The sequence below is a fragment of the Sturnus vulgaris genome, chromosome 34, assembly GCF_052056855.1.
Source record: "Sturnus vulgaris isolate bStuVul1 chromosome 34, bStuVul1.hap1, whole genome shotgun sequence".
Taxonomy (NCBI): Eukaryota; Metazoa; Chordata; class Aves; order Passeriformes; family Sturnidae; genus Sturnus; species Sturnus vulgaris.
Window position 1 is genome coordinate 544,997 of NC_142276.1, and position 14,506 is coordinate 559,502.

General features: G+C 65.1%; 3 protein-coding genes across 5 annotated transcripts; all 3 read right to left on the minus strand.

Moving 5' to 3' along the window:
* Positions 1-133: 133 nt before the first annotated feature.
* Positions 134-5,636, minus strand: LOC106863551 (solute carrier family 22 member 6-A-like). Of its 2 annotated transcripts, none has more exons than XM_088155095.1 (11): positions 5,069-5,636; positions 3,323-4,048; positions 3,017-3,120; positions 2,735-2,889; positions 2,339-2,507; positions 2,126-2,249; positions 1,927-2,042; positions 1,476-1,690; positions 1,096-1,204; positions 798-1,001; positions 134-368 (listed from the first exon to the last, which is right to left on the minus strand). In XM_088155095.1, exons 2-11 carry the CDS (start codon positions 3,896-3,898, stop codon positions 287-289), a joined length of 1,854 nt encoding a protein of 617 aa, XP_088011221.1. In that variant the 5' UTR covers positions 3,899-4,048; positions 5,069-5,636; the 3' UTR covers positions 134-286. The 2 variants fall into 2 exon arrangements, with proteins under 2 accessions (XP_088011221.1, XP_088011220.1); XM_088155094.1 differs by having other exon boundaries at positions 5,017-5,636.
* Positions 5,637-6,030: 394 nt separating this feature from the next.
* DRAP1 (DR1 associated protein 1) lies at positions 6,031-9,061 on the minus strand. Of its 2 annotated transcripts, none has more exons than XM_014893034.2 (7): positions 8,849-9,061; positions 8,393-8,465; positions 8,094-8,187; positions 7,655-7,774; positions 7,093-7,180; positions 6,635-6,717; positions 6,031-6,488 (listed from the first exon to the last, which is right to left on the minus strand). In XM_014893034.2, exons 1-7 carry the CDS (start codon positions 8,888-8,890, stop codon positions 6,371-6,373), a joined length of 618 nt encoding a protein of 205 aa, XP_014748520.2. In that variant the 5' UTR covers positions 8,891-9,061; the 3' UTR covers positions 6,031-6,370. The 2 variants fall into 2 exon arrangements, with proteins under 2 accessions (XP_014748520.2, XP_088011227.1); XM_088155101.1 differs by having other exon boundaries at positions 6,031-6,506.
* A 697-nt stretch (positions 9,062-9,758) lies between these two features.
* RELA (RELA proto-oncogene, NF-kB subunit) lies at positions 9,759-14,501 on the minus strand. Its single transcript, XM_088155100.1, is given in 12 exon segments — positions 9,759-9,969; positions 9,971-10,433; positions 10,741-10,827; positions 11,186-11,266; positions 11,741-11,953; positions 12,200-12,304; positions 12,502-12,630; positions 12,882-12,973; positions 13,336-13,484; positions 13,659-13,807; positions 13,932-13,982; positions 14,350-14,501. Coding segments are annotated over 12 exon segments (1,605 nt in total). The 5' UTR covers positions 14,360-14,501; the 3' UTR covers positions 9,759-9,893.
* Between the last annotated feature and the right edge of the window lie 5 nt (positions 14,502-14,506).

Sequence of the window (14,506 nt, forward strand, 5' to 3'; positions counted from 1 at the left end):
TCCTCCTGTGGAGATGACCTCCAAAAACAGGGGTTCTTGGTCGTCCCCTTATTGGAAGTGACCTCGGGGACACAGTTCTTTGGGATTGTCCCATGGGAGGTGACCTGGGGGGCACAGATAAGACCCCGAGACGTGTCCCCAGCAGAGCTTTTATTCCTGCCCGGATGTCCCTGGCCCAAAGGGAGGTCACCATTCACCACCGAGGTCTCCCCATCCCCCCTTGAGCTGTGGGGACCCCTGGGGTGGTGGCTGCTGGTGGTTGGGGCTGGGACCCCTCCGGGGTCCCTCAGGCTTCCTTCAGGGGGGGCCCGTCCTGGGGCTGGAGCGCGATCTTCTCCTTGGGGTCACCTGTCGGCTTCCGCTTGGGCCTGGAGGGAGCAGGAGGAGCAGGAGGAGGAGGAGGAGGAGGAGGAGGAGGAGGAGGAGGAGGAGGAGGAGGAGGAGGAGGAAGAACAGGCCAGGGGTCCCTTGACCCTGAACCTCTTCATGGTTGGGGTTGTCCATCATTGTCCACCATCCATCTATTGCCCATCACACAACCATCCACTGTCCATCATTGTCCATCATCCATCCATCATCCCTCATCCATCCATCCACTGTCCATTGTCCATCATTGTCCACCACCCATCAATCATCCATCATTCATCCATCCATTGCCCATCACTGTCCACCATCCATCCATTTTCCAACACCCACCCCATCCCATCCCATCCCATCCCATCCCATCCCATCCCATCCCATCCCATCCCATCCCATCCCATCCCATCCCATCCCATCCCATCCCTCCGCCCACCCACCTGTTCTCCACCTCCTCGATGGTGTCGGGCAGGGGCGCGTTGAGGGTCTCGGGCAGGAACGCGGCCGCCACGGCCGCCACCACGGGTGCCACCCCGTAGACGGCGGGGGGCAGGAAGGGGTAATACTCATCCATCATCTTCACCAGCGGCGCCACGATGCCGCCCACGCGCGCCATGGTGCTGCCGAAGCCCAGCCCCGTCTGCCTGCGGCGCCGGGAGGGTCACGGGGGGTCAGGGGCTGCCGGGGAAGGGGGACGGGGACCTGCCCCAGTGCGGGGACGTGGGGACGGGGCCGTACCTGATGGGGGTGGGGTAGAGCTCGGTGGTGTAGAGGAAGACGCAGTTGAAGGAGGCGGAGAGGCAGCCCTTGCCGATGACGGCCAGCGCCGTGCGCACCGTCTGCAGCTCTGCGGGGACACGGGGACACCGGGTGTGGGGACATGGGGACACCGGGTGTGGGGACATGGGGACACCGGGTGTGGGGACATGGGGACGCCAGGGCTTGACCACCATGTGGGGACACCTCGGGCAGGTGGGGACAAGAGAGGAGGGAGGGAGGATTTAGGGATAGGGAGGTGAGTGGTCAGACGCAGCGATGGAAACACGGAGGATGACATGTGACGAGCTGGGGACACTGGTGGCCAGAGTGAAGGAGAGCCCCTCCCCCTCCACACCCACCTGTGGGCACAAAGATGTTGGCCACGATGACCAGCCCTGCCAAGAACAAGGCCACCACGAGCGAGAGCCGCCGGCCCACGTAGCTCAGGGACACGGTCACCACCACCTTGGCCGGGAAGTCAACGGCACCGAAAATCACCTGGATGAGGTAAATGCTGACCCCGAAGTTCTGCAGGTCCATGGCCAGGCCGTAGTAGGAGAAACTGATGGAGAACCTGGAGCAAGGTGGGAGAGGGAGGACCTTGAGGTGACATCCTTGAGGGACAGGATGGGACAGGGATGGCAGGTGGGGAAGGAGGGAGTTGGGAGGCTGATGGATGGGTGGGGTCACTGGTTGGGTGTCCAGGTGTCCATCCTTCCCTTCATTTGTGAGTCTGACCAACCATGTGTCCATCTACCCTCCCATCCCTCCACCCCTCCCTCTCTCCATCCCCCTCGCCCCCAGCCCCACCAGACGATGGAGAGGCAGAAGAAGATGTGCCGGATCACGGGGGTCCGGACCAGGTCGGAGACGGTGTACGAGGATTTCAGAGCCGCCAACTCCTCCTTCATGTTGGACTTCAACATCTGGGAAAGGGGAGAGGTTGGGGGGGGGGGGGGGCTAGAAACCACCCCCACCCCTCCCCACCCCCACCATGGGGCCACCGCACCTCAACCGTGATCTTCTCGCCCTCCTCCTTGCGGTTGTTGAAGGTGGCCACGCGCTGCAGGACCTTCACGGCCCGCTCGGCCTTGCCCGACAGCACCAACCACCGCGCCGACTCCGCCAGCCACCTGCACGGAGCCCCCAGCCGGGGGGAAACTGAGTCACGGCCAGCACCCCCCGAGTCACCACGGCCACCCCGAGGGACCCAAAGTCCTACCAGGAGTAGAGCAGGAAGACGAAGAAGGGCAGGGACACGGAGAGCTGGAGCCAGCGCCAGTGGGGGACGGCGTAGGCAACCCCGGCCAGGATGATCTGGCCCAGGGTGTAGGCGAATCCGGTGATGGCCACGGTGATGGCGCGGTACGGGGTGGGGATCCACTCCACCACTGCCAGGGACACGGGGACACGGCTCACTTGGGGTCTTCCCACAGCTCTGGGACCCTCCCATTCAGCGTGGCCACCCCAGCACGGTCAGACGTGTCCTCATCCATGGACACTGGGATGTCCCCACCCGTGGCCATTGGGATGTCCACATCCATGACCATTGCGTTGTCCCTCTCCGTGCCAAGGCCGTGTCCCCCCGGGCCCAGCGGGCTGTCCCCTGTCCCCTCACCCAGGCAGGCGATGCTGAGGCCGAAGCCGGACAGCGCCATCCCGCCGGCGAAGCGGAACACGCAGTACGAGGCGTAGTTGGGGGCGAAGGCCGTGCACGTCCCCATCACCCCCAGCTGCAGGTAGGACCACATCAACATGGCCTTGCGCCCAAACCTGCAACAGGAGCCACTGGGAGCCACTGGGAGCAACTGGGAGCAACTGGGAGCCACCAGGGATGAGCTGTCCAGAGCCCCACAGAGAAACTGAGGAACCGGGGGGGGGGGGTCTCTGCTGCCTTTACCTGTCTGAGAGGCCCCCCAGGACCAGGGCACCCACCAGGACCCCAGCCATGTAGATGGACTGGGCCATCTGCCGCAGCTGCCGGTAGCCACAGACCAGGTCCCACTGCCGGGACATGGGGACATCTCTCAGTGCCAGTCCCTCTTTCTTCCTCTCCATCATCCATCATCCATCCATCCCTCCTACCCTTCCACCTCACCCCAAACCCCCATTCCCTTCCCTCCCCCTGTCCCCATAGAGTTGTTGTCCCCCCCCGAACACCTCGGTCCCCTCCCCACCCTCCCTGTCCCCGTGTCCCCGTCCCCACCTCGGTGACAATGGTGGACACGTAGACGCTGCGGTCGTAGTCCCATCCGTCCCGGCAGGGCTCGGTGGCCCGGACACCACCAGTGACGTTGGCAGGGGGCGATGCCACATAGCGCTGGCAGGACCCCAGGGTGACATCGGGGGACCCCAGGGTAACATTGGACCACCCCAGCGTGGCACCAGTGGGCCCCAGGGTGTCATTGGAGGATCTCCAGGTGCCATCAGGGGATCCCAGGGTGCCGTCGAGTGTGACGTGGGTGGCACCGGGGCCATTGGGGGACCTCAGGGTGGCACCAAGAGACCTCAGGACGGTGTTGGAGCCTCTCAAGGCGTCACGAGGGGCCGCTGAGGTGGCATCGGGAGTGGCTTCGGATGGTGCTGGGGTGGCGCTGGGGCCGGCGGGGGTGGCGCTGGGGACAGTGGGGACACGGCAGCGGTGCGGGGGGACAGCAGCAGTGAAGTTCTGCAGCAGGTTGTGGCTGGCCATGAGCAGGATGGGCACCGCCAGCAGCGCCGTCTGCAGCACCTGGAACCGGCCCAGGCCCCCCACCTGCGCCAGCACCGCCCCGAACGGCATCGCGGGGACACCACGGGGACACTGCTGGCAACAGGGACACCGCTAGCAACGGGGACACTGCCGGCCTTGGGGACACCGCTGGCCACAGGGACACCACCAGCCTCGGAGACACTGCTGGCCTTGGGGACACTGCCAGCCTTGGGGACACTGCTGTGCAGGGGGACAGTGTCACCCATGGGGACGGCAGCACTCGTGGGGACACCACCAACCATGGGGACATCACCACCCCCAGTGAGGGGACAGTTGATGAGACACAGGGACACTGGGGCTTGGGGACAGCAGGACATGGAGACACTGGGACAGGGGGACACCACCATAGGGGACACAGCCACCCATGGGGACAAGGGACAGGACTTGGACACCACTGGGAGCACTGAGATGGGGACAGGGACAGGGGGACAGGGAACATGGGGACCCAGAGGTGGGGCAGGGGACGTGGGGCCACTGGGGACCGTGTCACCACTTGCGTCACATGTCCCCAACCCCTCCTATGTCCCCATCCCCTCCCAGCGTGTCCCTGTCCCTGCTCCACCTCGGCGCAGCTCCCCAGGGATGGGGACATCCGGCCAGCTGTGACTCCGTGTCCCCAAGGTGAAGGGTCCCCTCTGTGATGTCCCCAACCCCTCCCTGATGTCCCCCCCATTCTCCTCAATGTCCCCAACCCAACCCATGTCCCTCAAGTTCTCCTCAAGTTCCCCAGTTTATCCCAGTGTGCCCCATGATGTCCCCAGTCTGTCCGATGTCCCCTCCCCTCCCCTCCCTGAAACAATGTCCCCAACCCCCCAACAATGTCCCCAACTCATCTCTGCTGCCCTCACCTGTCCCTGTGTGTCCCCCCTCGTTGTCCCTGCCCCATCCCATCACCCCCTGCTGTCCCCCTCGTTGTCCCCCACCTGTCCCCCCGCACCTGTCCTGGTGCTGTCTCCATCCCGAGGTCCCCCCACTGTCCCCATCTGTTGTTTCCCCCTCACCTTTGCTCCCCCAGACCCCACCTGCCCCCTGTCCCGGGGTCCCCCCGTGTCCCCACCTGTGCTCCGGTGCTGTCCCTGTCCCCTTCACGATCCCTGTCCCTGTCTCACCTGTCCCTGTCCCCTTCACGATCCCTGTCCCTGTCTCACCTGTCCTGTCGCGGGTCCCTGTCCCTGTCGCGGGTCCCTGTCCCAGTCTCACCTGTCCTGTCGCGGGTCCCTGTCCCTGTCGCGGGTCCCTGTCCCCGTCGCGGTCCCCGCGCTCTCTCCCGTTACACAACGAGGCCAAAAGCGCCGCTTTTGGTGCCACCGGGATTAACCGGGGTGGGGGGGGGGGAAGGGGGCGAATTCCAGCGCCGCGGGGGGGTCCGGACGCCTCTGGGTCCCCCCGCCCGCCCGCGCGGGGACAGGGACACCCTATAGGAGACACCCCTATAGATCGGCACCCCCAGAACCCCTCCCCAAATTTAGGGACTCCCCCTCCAGCTTTGGTGTCGCCTCTCGGACCCCAAAGAGTCCCTATAGAGACCCCAGGAGATGCCCCGAGAGCCCCTACAGATCCCCCAGAGCCCCTATATATCCCCACACAGCCCCTATAGATGCCCCCCGACCCCTACTAATCCCAAACAGAGCCTGCAAATCTCTCTAAAGCTCCTATAAAGTCCTGGGAGCCCCTATAGGAGCTCATTAACCCCCCCTCTAACCGCCCCTTTTAGGGTCCTACAGCCCCCCCAGCAGGCCCCTATAGATCTCTAAGTCCTCGGTGCCCCTGCAGGACCCTATAACCCCCCTAACCCCCCACTGGTGCCTACAGACCCCAATAAATCCCCTATGCTAGACCCCCGTGACCCCCCACAAGTGCCTGTAACTCCTCTACAGACCTCCTATGGATCCCCATAAACCCCCCAAAACCCTCTAGAGACCCCCGCGACCCCTCTATTAAACCCTATAACCCCTGAGGACCCCATACCCCCCCCAAACCGTCTCAGACCCCCCCCCCAATAATCCCCTATAGGCCCCCATAGGGTCCCACGGGGTCTCTGCCGCCCTCTGGCGGTTGGGAAAGGAAACGGGAATTGGGGAGGGGTCCCAGGAATTTGGGGAGGGGATTCACAGGTTTGGGGGCGTCAGGGTTTTGGGGGTCCCAGGGTTCTTTTGGGGGGGTCCATATGGAAACAGGAACTTTATTGAGCCGATACAAAACCCCCGACTCAGCAAATGCCCCCAAAGAGCTCCAAAATCCAACCCCGACCCCTCCCACCCCCAAAAAAGGGGTCCCAGGTGTGTCCGGGGGGGGTCCCAAGAGCCCAGGCTGAGCCCCCCCCAAAACTGACAGAATTCATTCACTGGGGTAGGGAGGGGGATCCCAGTTCTCCCAGTAACCCGCAGCACCCCCAAACTGGGGCCAGGCCCAGCTCCCAGTAAGGCCCTACTGGGAGGTGGCCCCTGACCCCAAAATGGGGGGAAATCCTGGAGAAATGGGCAAAGATTTGGGGAGGGGTCGCTAGGAATCGTAATCTTCATCCTCCTCTTCTTCCTCCCGGGCGCGGGGGGGGCCGGGGGCCGGGGGGAGCCCCCCCGGGAGGCTGGGGGGGCCCAGGGGGGCGAAGGGAACCCCAGGGCTGCGGGAAAAGACGTCACTGAGGGGGGGGAAACCCCCGAAAAAATCCCCCCCAAATCCTCCAAACGCCCCCCAGGGACGGGGCGGGTGCACCCCCATCCACTCACCCCCCCCTCCCCAGGTGACTCAGGTGGGGAGGGCACCCACCTGGCGAAGGTGAGTGGGGGCGGGGCCGGGGGGGGCTGCGGCGTCTCCTCGTCCCCGTCGCTGTCGCTGTCCTCAGAGTCCTCCTGGGGGGTGGGCGAGGGGGGACAATGAGGGGACCCCAGACCCCTCCCCATCCCCAGGGGATCCCCAAAACACCCCCCGGAGAGAACCCAGAAACACCAAACCCCCCCCCGGACCCCCCAATTGCCCCCCATAGACGTGACCCCACAACCAGGTACAGCCCCCTCCCCTTCAGGTGGGATCCCCCAAACTCCCCCAGACCCCCGCAGAGGGCCCCCAAAAAACCCCAAACTCCCTGAGACCCCCGCCCCACTTCTGTTCCAAATCAATCCCTGATTTGTTTTGGGCTCCCCTTGACCCTGGGACCCCCCAAATCCCCCCTAGGACCCCCAAGTCGCCCCCGGGACCCCAAAGTCCCTCCCAGGACCCTCCCCTACCTCCTGTTCCGAGTCTGTCCCCGACTGTTTCGGGGTCCCCTTGGCCCCGGGACCCCCGTTCTTGCGGCCACTGCCGGGGCGGCGACCCCTGAAAGAGACCCCCCCCCCCCATTAGAGACCCACTGACCCCAAAACCGCCCCAAATCCCCCCCTCAGGGACCCCAAAATCCCTCCTGACCCTCCCAGCAGGGACCTAAGGTATGGCCAGGGTCCTCCAGGTGTGTCCCAGAGGAACCTGAAAGGTCCCTCAGGTGTCCCCTAGGTACCCCAGGATCCCCCCAGGTGTCCAGGAGTGTCCCAAGGTGTCCCTCAGGTGTGCCACAACCTCCCTCAGGTGTCCAAGGGGTTCCTCAGGGATCCAAAGGTGTCCCCCAAACGTCTCGAGGTGTCACCCAAAATGCCAGGAGTGTCCCCAGGGAATCCAGGGGTGTCTCCAGGACCTCACTCAGGTGTCTGGGGAGTCCCCTCAGTATCTCAGAGTATCCCTCCAGGTATCCAAATGTGTCCCCAGGTTTCCCAGGTGTGCCCTCAGGTGTCCCCAAGTGTCTCAGGTGTTTCTCACCTGCGGGGTCCCCTCTCCCCATCGCCGTGGGGGTCGTCACCGTCCCCCTGCATGTCGGGCACGGCGGCCACCAGGTCCTTGAGGAAATCGAACTGCTGCTCGAGCTCGATGCACTGCTTCCTGTGGGGGGGGGGGGGGGGGGGTCAGAGCCTGCCCAGCACACCTGGGACGGGCCACGCCCACCCTCACCTGGGATAGGCCACACCCAGCCACAGAAGGTGCCTCAGGTGTGTCAGGAACCTCCCAGAGGTGCCCCAGATGTGCCAATGAGGTGAGTACAGGTGGGGACAGGTGAGGACAGGTAAAGACAAGTGAGGACAAGTCAGGACAGGCACGGACAGGTTGGGACACGTGAGGACAGGTCAGGACAGGTGGGGACGAGTAAGGACAGGTGAGGCACTCACAGGTGAGGACAGGTGGGGACAGGTGAAGCACTCACAGGTGAGACGTTGTCATGGTCTTGGCGTTGCGGGACTGGGTCACGTGACAAGCCTTGCGCAGCAGCGACTCCAGGAACAGCTCCAGGGCCCGCGCTGGCACGCTAAGGATGCCCAGGTACACAAGTGACACCCCCAGGGACACAAGTGACACCCCCAGGGACACAGGTGAGAAACCCAGGTATGCACGTGACATCCCCAAGGACACAGGTGAGACACCCAGGTGTGCAGGGCAGGGTCCCAAGGGTGCCCAGGTGTGCAGGGTGGGGTCCCAGGGGTGCCCAGGTGTGCTAGAGGATACAGATGATGACAGGCACGGCAGCCGCCACCTTCCCGATCTCCTCGTCCGTCTGCATGATCTTCTTGATCCGCGCCTGCCACAGACCCACCCTCACCTGAGCCCTGCCCTCACCTGAACCCCCCTCACCTGAACCCACCCTCACCTGAACCCCCCTCACTTGAGCCCCCCCTCACCTGAACAACCCCCCTCACCTGAGCCCCGCCCTCACCTGAACCCCCTCACCTATAGAGCCCCCCCAGGCCGCCCCGCCACACCTGCACCCTCAGGTGCGACCCCGTCCCCCCAAACCCCGCCCACCCCTCGAGCTCCGCCCCGCCCTCCCCGTTACCATCGAGACCTTCATCCCCCCGTTGCCATGGTGACGCGACCCCGCCCTGCCCGTTGCCTCGGTAACCCCCGTTTCCCGCGCCCCCCCTGTTGCCATGGCGACCCCGCCCTGTGCCCGTCAGCCGGTACCGGCGGGAAGCGCGCGTTGTATTTCTTCTTCTTGCTCGGCATGGCCGCCTCGCTGGCCCCGGGGGGCCCCGGGGGATCCCGGAGGGTCCCGCCTGGCCCCGCTCGGCCCCGGCCCCGCCGCTCCCGGCCCCGCTCCGGCCGCTCCCGGCCCGGCCCCGGCCCCGCTCGGCTCCGCCGCGGCCTCCCCGGCGCGCCCCGCCCCTTCCGGGACGAGGCCCCGCCCCTTCCGGTAAAATGGCGCCACCCCGAGTAAGAGAGCCGGCTTGGACGCGCCCCGGGAAAAATAGTCCACGCCCCCTGAATTAAAACCACACCCCTGTAACCAAACCACGCCCCTGTGATCCCAAGCCACGCCCCCAGCTGTCAATCAAACGCAGGCGGGCCTTGGACCGTTTATTGGGGTGACCCCCAGTCACCCCAATTTATTGGGGGGAGAGGGGTAGGGCTTCCCCCTCCCCCAAAGGCACTTTGATGGGGGCGGGGTTAATGCTGGGGGAGGGGCGGCCATTGGCTCCCATGGGCTGCTGTGCCCCGGGGGTCGGGGCGGAGAAGGGACCCCCCCAAAAGGCACCCAGTGCTTTTCCCAGTAGCTCCCAGTAACCCCCTTCTGGCTTCTAGCGACCCCCAGCAGGCACTTGGTGTCCTCCCAGTAGCTCCCAGTCGTGTCCCAGTAACCCCCAGTAGCTCCCAGTAACCATACAGAACTCCCAGTGACTCCCACTTGTGTCCCAGTTACCCCCAATAGCTCCCAGTAACCGTACAAAACTCCCAGTGACTCCCACTTGTGTCCCAGTAACCGCAGAGAACTCCCAGTGACTCCCAGTAAGCCCCAGCACCCCCTACAAACCTCTTAATGACCACCAGTAACCCCTAGAAGCCTCCCAGTGACTCCCAGTAACCCCTTGAAGCCTCCCAGTAAGTCCCAATAAAACCCAGAAACCTCCCAGTACCGCCCAGTAAAGCCCAAAAGCCTCCCAGTGCCTTCCAAACCCTCCCAGTAGCCCCCAGTGCCCCCCCCCCCCGAGTCCTTCCCAGTCTCTCCCAGTCAGGACGAGGGGAACTGGCTGAGGAAGGTGCTGAAGTCCAGGTCCCCCAGCGAGGGCAGCGAATCCTCGGGACCCCCCCCCCAGCCCCCCCAGCCCCCCCAGCTCGGGGCCCCCCCCCAGCTCAGCCCCCAGCCCCATTTCGGGGGGTCCCCCCGGGGGCTGGCTCTGCACCAGCCGGGCAATGGCCTCGGGGTACGACATCAGCATGGGGGGGCCCCCGAAATCCGAGGGGGGCACCCCCAGGTCCGAAACAGACCCCCCGAAATCCGGGGGGGGGTCCCCGAAGCTCTGGGGGGTCTCGGGGGGGCCCAGCAGGCGCTGGACATCGGAGGGGGTGATGGCGTCCAGGGGGGGGATGGGGGGGTCCCCAAGGAACGCCCCAAAATCCAACGTGGGGGCCGCGCTCGCCCCCCCAGCCCCCATTTGGGAGGACCCCTCCTCAAATTGCAGCTGCAGCAGCGCCTCGGCCAAAGGCTCCGGTTCGGGGGGGGGTGGGCCCCCCAAGAGCCCCCCCGGCCCCCCAAAAGAGAAGGAAGGAGCTGGGGAGGAGGGGAAGGGGTAAGGGAGGGGCTCGACCCCCCCCAATTCCCCAAATTGCTCCCCAACCCCATTCACTCCGCAATTTCCCCCCTCAATTCTCTCCCCCCAATTTTCCCCCCTTGCCTCGCCCCCCCATTCTCCCCCAAATTCTCCCGTTGCCCTCGCCCCAGTTCCCCCCAGTTCCCCCCAAAATTTGCCCCCAACCCCATTTACCTCCCCAACTTCCCCCCCCTGTTTTCCCCCATTCTCCCTCCAAATTCCCCCTCTGCCCCCACCCCAGTTCCTCCCAGTTCCCCCAGTTCTTACCCACACTGGGGGGGTTCTGGGGGGCCGGGGGGGGTCTCGAGGGCACCGCGATGCGCCGGGGGGGCCGCGCCTCGCTGGACGCCGGAGCTGGGGGGAGAAAACGGGGGGGTCTCACTGTCAAGGACCCTCCCTAGGGACCCCAAATCCCCTCTGGACCCCCCCAGGACCCCAAAACCCAAAATCGCCCCCCCCAGGACCTCCATTTCCCCCTCTGGACCCCTCCAGGACCCCAAAACCTTCTCAGAGAACCCCCCCGAAGGACCCCAATAGCCCCCCCCAGGACCCCCAGTTCCTCCTCTAAACCCCTGCAGGGACCCCAAACCCTCCCAAATCCCCCCTCTAGAGCCCCTCAAGCACCCCACTATGCACTCAGATCCCCCAGGGACCCTCAACTTCCCCCTCAGGACCCCTCAAACCCCCCGGGCCCCCTTCCCTCAGTCCCCACCGGGCAGGGGGCTGCGCTGCACGAAGGACCGGAACGTTTCCCGCGTTCTCTTGCGCTTCTCCTCGATGCACTGCAGGTCCCCTGCACCAGGAGCACCAGGAACACCAGTCAGCTCCCAGTCAGCTCCCAGTGACCTCCCTGAGAACCCCTCAGTGACCTCCCAGTCACAACCAGTTATCCCCAGTTCCCGGCCAGTGACGCACAGCGACCGTCCCAGTCCCTCCCAGTCACCTCCCAGTGACGCCAGGACACCCCACAGTGTCCCAGGATGACAATAAGGACCCAAAACCAACCAAAGCGGGACCTGGGAGCACCCCAGAGTGACACTGGATCACCCCCAACACCCCACTAAGGACCCTGTAAGCGCCTGTAGGCCCTCAACAGTCCCTGGTAGCCCCCATAGCCCCTCCCCAGGCCCACCCTGGTGGGGCAGGAACAAGAAATCAATGGGAGCTGCACCTCCACGGACCCGGGAGTGTCCTGGATCACCCCCAAAACCCCATTAAGGAACCTCTAAGTGCTGGTAGCCCCCCGGTAGCCCCTCCCCAGGCCCACCCTGGTGGGGCAGGTAGCGGAAGTCCACCGGGGCGCTGCGCTGGCGGTCCGAGGGCCGCTGCAGCTCCATGCGCACGGTGACCGGGGCGCGCAGGGCGGGGTCCCGGAAGGGCGGCGTGCGGAACACGATGGCGACCTGGCGGTGAACGTCGGCCTGCGCGAACAAGCCCTTGGCCTCCCAGCCCTCGGCCCAGAAACGCACCTCGATGTCCTCTGAGGGGACAGATAACAGGATACGGGGGATTGGAGGAATGGGATTTGGGAACTGGGGTTGTGGGGTTTGAGATACAGGGGATGGGGGATACGGGGATCGGGATGTATGGAATGGGGCGAGACAGAAATCCCGAGGGACCCAAGGGTTTGGGGGGATGCTGAGGTTTGGGATGTCCCGGTTTTGGGGTGTGCCAGGTTTTGGGGTCTCCGTTTTTGGGGTGTCCCCATTTTGGGGCGGCCTCGCACCTTTCTGGACCTTGTCACACAGCAGGAAGATCTCGTCCCCGCCCCGGCAGCTCCCGGAGTTGCGATTGACGCGGCAGATCCGCAGCTCGGCCGTGCTGGGGGCGCCTGGGGACAGAGGGGACAGTGAGGGACGGCGGGGACAGGGGGGACAGGGGGGTATGGGGACACTGGGATCATTAGAGGGGACACAGGGGTCATGATATGGGGGGACACTGGGGGTCAGAGGTGTCACACAGGTATCACCAAGGGGTCATAGGGGGTCACCCAGGTGTCACCCAGGTATCTCAGGTGTCCCCACTCACGGTTGTCGTAGATGGGCTGGGACAGGACGGGGGGGAGGGGCCGCAGCCCCCCTGGGCCCCTCACCCACACCTGGAAGCAGAGCCTGACCGCGGCCAGGTCGTACTCGCCCCCACGCTGCTCCGGCGGCACTGCCCAGTACAGACCAGTACAAACCAGTATAAACCAACATGGATCCATATAAACCAGTATAAACCAGTATAAAGCAGTGACCCCTCAGGACCCCCCCCCCAGTGACACGCCAAGGTCGTACGCACCCCCGTGCTGCTCCCCTGGCACTGCCCAGTACAGACCAGTATAGCCCAGTATGCACCAGTGACACTCCCAGCAGCCCCAGGACCACCCCCAGTGCTCTCCCAGTCCCTCCCAGTGCTCCCAGTACCGTTGAAGGGGTTGTTATTGGTGCGGATCCGCTCGGCCACGGCTGCCTCCAGCTCTCGCTTCTTCACGCACTGAATCCCCAGATTCTGGAAACTGACCCCAAAATTTGGGGGTCATGGGTCAACCTGGATTTTAGGACCCACCCCAGACACTCCGGGACAGGGACCTCAAATTTTGGGGGTTCCCAGGAGTCCTGGGAGGGTCCCACACTTTGGGAGTCCCCCCCTGCTTTTTTGGATGATCCCATCTGCCCTGGAGGGGGTTCCCCGATATTTTGGGAGATACCATCTCCACAAAAGGGAGATCCCAAACACTATGGGAGATCGCACCTGCTCTTTTTGGGGGGGGGATTCCCCAGTTCTGGGTACTCCCATCTGCCCTGTGGGGGTGTCCCCGATTTTGGGAGGGTGTCCCCATTTGGGGGGGGTTGTCCCCCCCAGTTTTGGGGGTCCCACCTGTGGATGCTGCGCTCGGGGCACAGCTCGGCCTCGTAGAATCCGTCCTTGCAGTCCTTGCCCACCAGCTCGTGGGGGTGGGGGCGGTGAGGGGGGTCCTTGGTCACCAGCGACACCCGCACCCGGCCCGGGCCCCGGTAGTTGTTCACCTGCGGGGACGCCACTGGTTTATACTGGTTTGGACTGGGAGCATCATGGAGATGCTGGGATGGGTCTGGGGGAGGTGGGTGCTGAACCCCACCCTGGGGATGGGGGCACTGGGGGGGCTCAGGGAGGGTCCCGGGTGATCACTGGTCTATACTGGTTTATACTGGGACACTCACGCGGATGGTGGGGTGGGTCTTGGTGGTCTCGGTGCTGTGCTCCCCGGGGATGCTCCCGGCCGATCTCCCCTCGCACTTGTACCTGAACCTCATCCCGCGCTGCTTCGGCTGCTCCAGGATCTCCACGAACGGCGCCGCCCCCCCCGCCTCTGGGGTGGCACGGGGGGGTCCCGTCAGCGCCCCCCCATCCCCTCCACACCTTCCACCCCCGGGGGGGGTCCCAGACCCGCGGGGGACCCCCCAGATCCCCCATCCCGGGGTGTCCCCACTCACCCTGAGCACCCCAGTCCTGCAGGAGGAAGGGCAGAAGATCCGGGGGGGTCACTGGGGGAGACAATGGGGGCGCATTAATGGGGGGGGGGTCGGTTTAAGAGAGGGACGGTCCTTAAAGAGACCATCACAATAAGGCGGGTCACATAAGGGGAGGGGTCGCATTAACAGGGGTGTCTCTTTAAGGGGCTGTCACAGTAAAAACGGGTCACTTTGGGGGGGATCGTCTCTTTAAGGGAGGGGTCTCCCCCCAAACCCCCCAACCCCTGCACGGAGACGCCCCCCCCTCTTTAAACACGCCCCCCTTAAAGGGCCCTCACCCTCCGCTCACCCCGCGACCCCCCCGACGTCACTCGGGGCGGAATAGCACCGGGGGATCCCCCCCACCCCCAAACAGCCCCGGGGGGGGTTCGGCACTCACCGTCCTCCATGGCGGCGGTCCCGGGGGGTCCCGTGGGGGTCCCGGGGGGGTTCCCGGGGGCGGGGGGGGCCGCGGGAAGGGCGGGGAGAGGGGGGGGGCCCCGCTCGCGCCGCCGCTCGCGGAAGCGCCGCGAGCCCCACGTGACCGCTGCTTTGCC

What these genes read in the sequence shown, in the direction of transcription:
- LOC106863551 (XM_088155095.1), bottom strand. Translation starts at nt 3,898, where the DNA reads ATGCCGTTCGGGGCGGTGCTGGCGCAGGTGGGGGGCCTGGGCCGGTTC. An exon ending in GTCTTCCTGCTCTACTCCTG is followed by an intron (nt 2,250 to 2,338) that starts GTAGGACTTTGG and finishes GGCTCCGTGCAG; the next exon opens with GTGGCTGGCGGAGTCGGCGC. An exon ending in TTCTGCCTCTCCATCGTCTG is followed by an intron (nt 1,691 to 1,926) that starts GTGGGGCTGGGG and finishes ACCTTGCTCCAG; the next exon opens with GTTCTCCATCAGTTTCTCCT.
- DRAP1 (XM_088155101.1), bottom strand. Translation starts at nt 8,890, where the DNA reads ATGCCGAGCAAGAAGAAGAAATACAACGCGCGCTTCCCGCCG. An exon ending in ACAACGCGCGCTTCCCGCCG is followed by an intron (nt 8,466 to 8,848) that starts GTACCGGCTGAC and finishes GGTCTGTGGCAG; the next exon opens with GCGCGGATCAAGAAGATCAT. An exon ending in GGACAGACTCGGAACAGGAG is followed by an intron (nt 6,718 to 7,092) that starts GTAGGGGAGGGT and finishes CCCACCCCCCAG; the next exon opens with GAGGACTCTGAGGACAGCGA.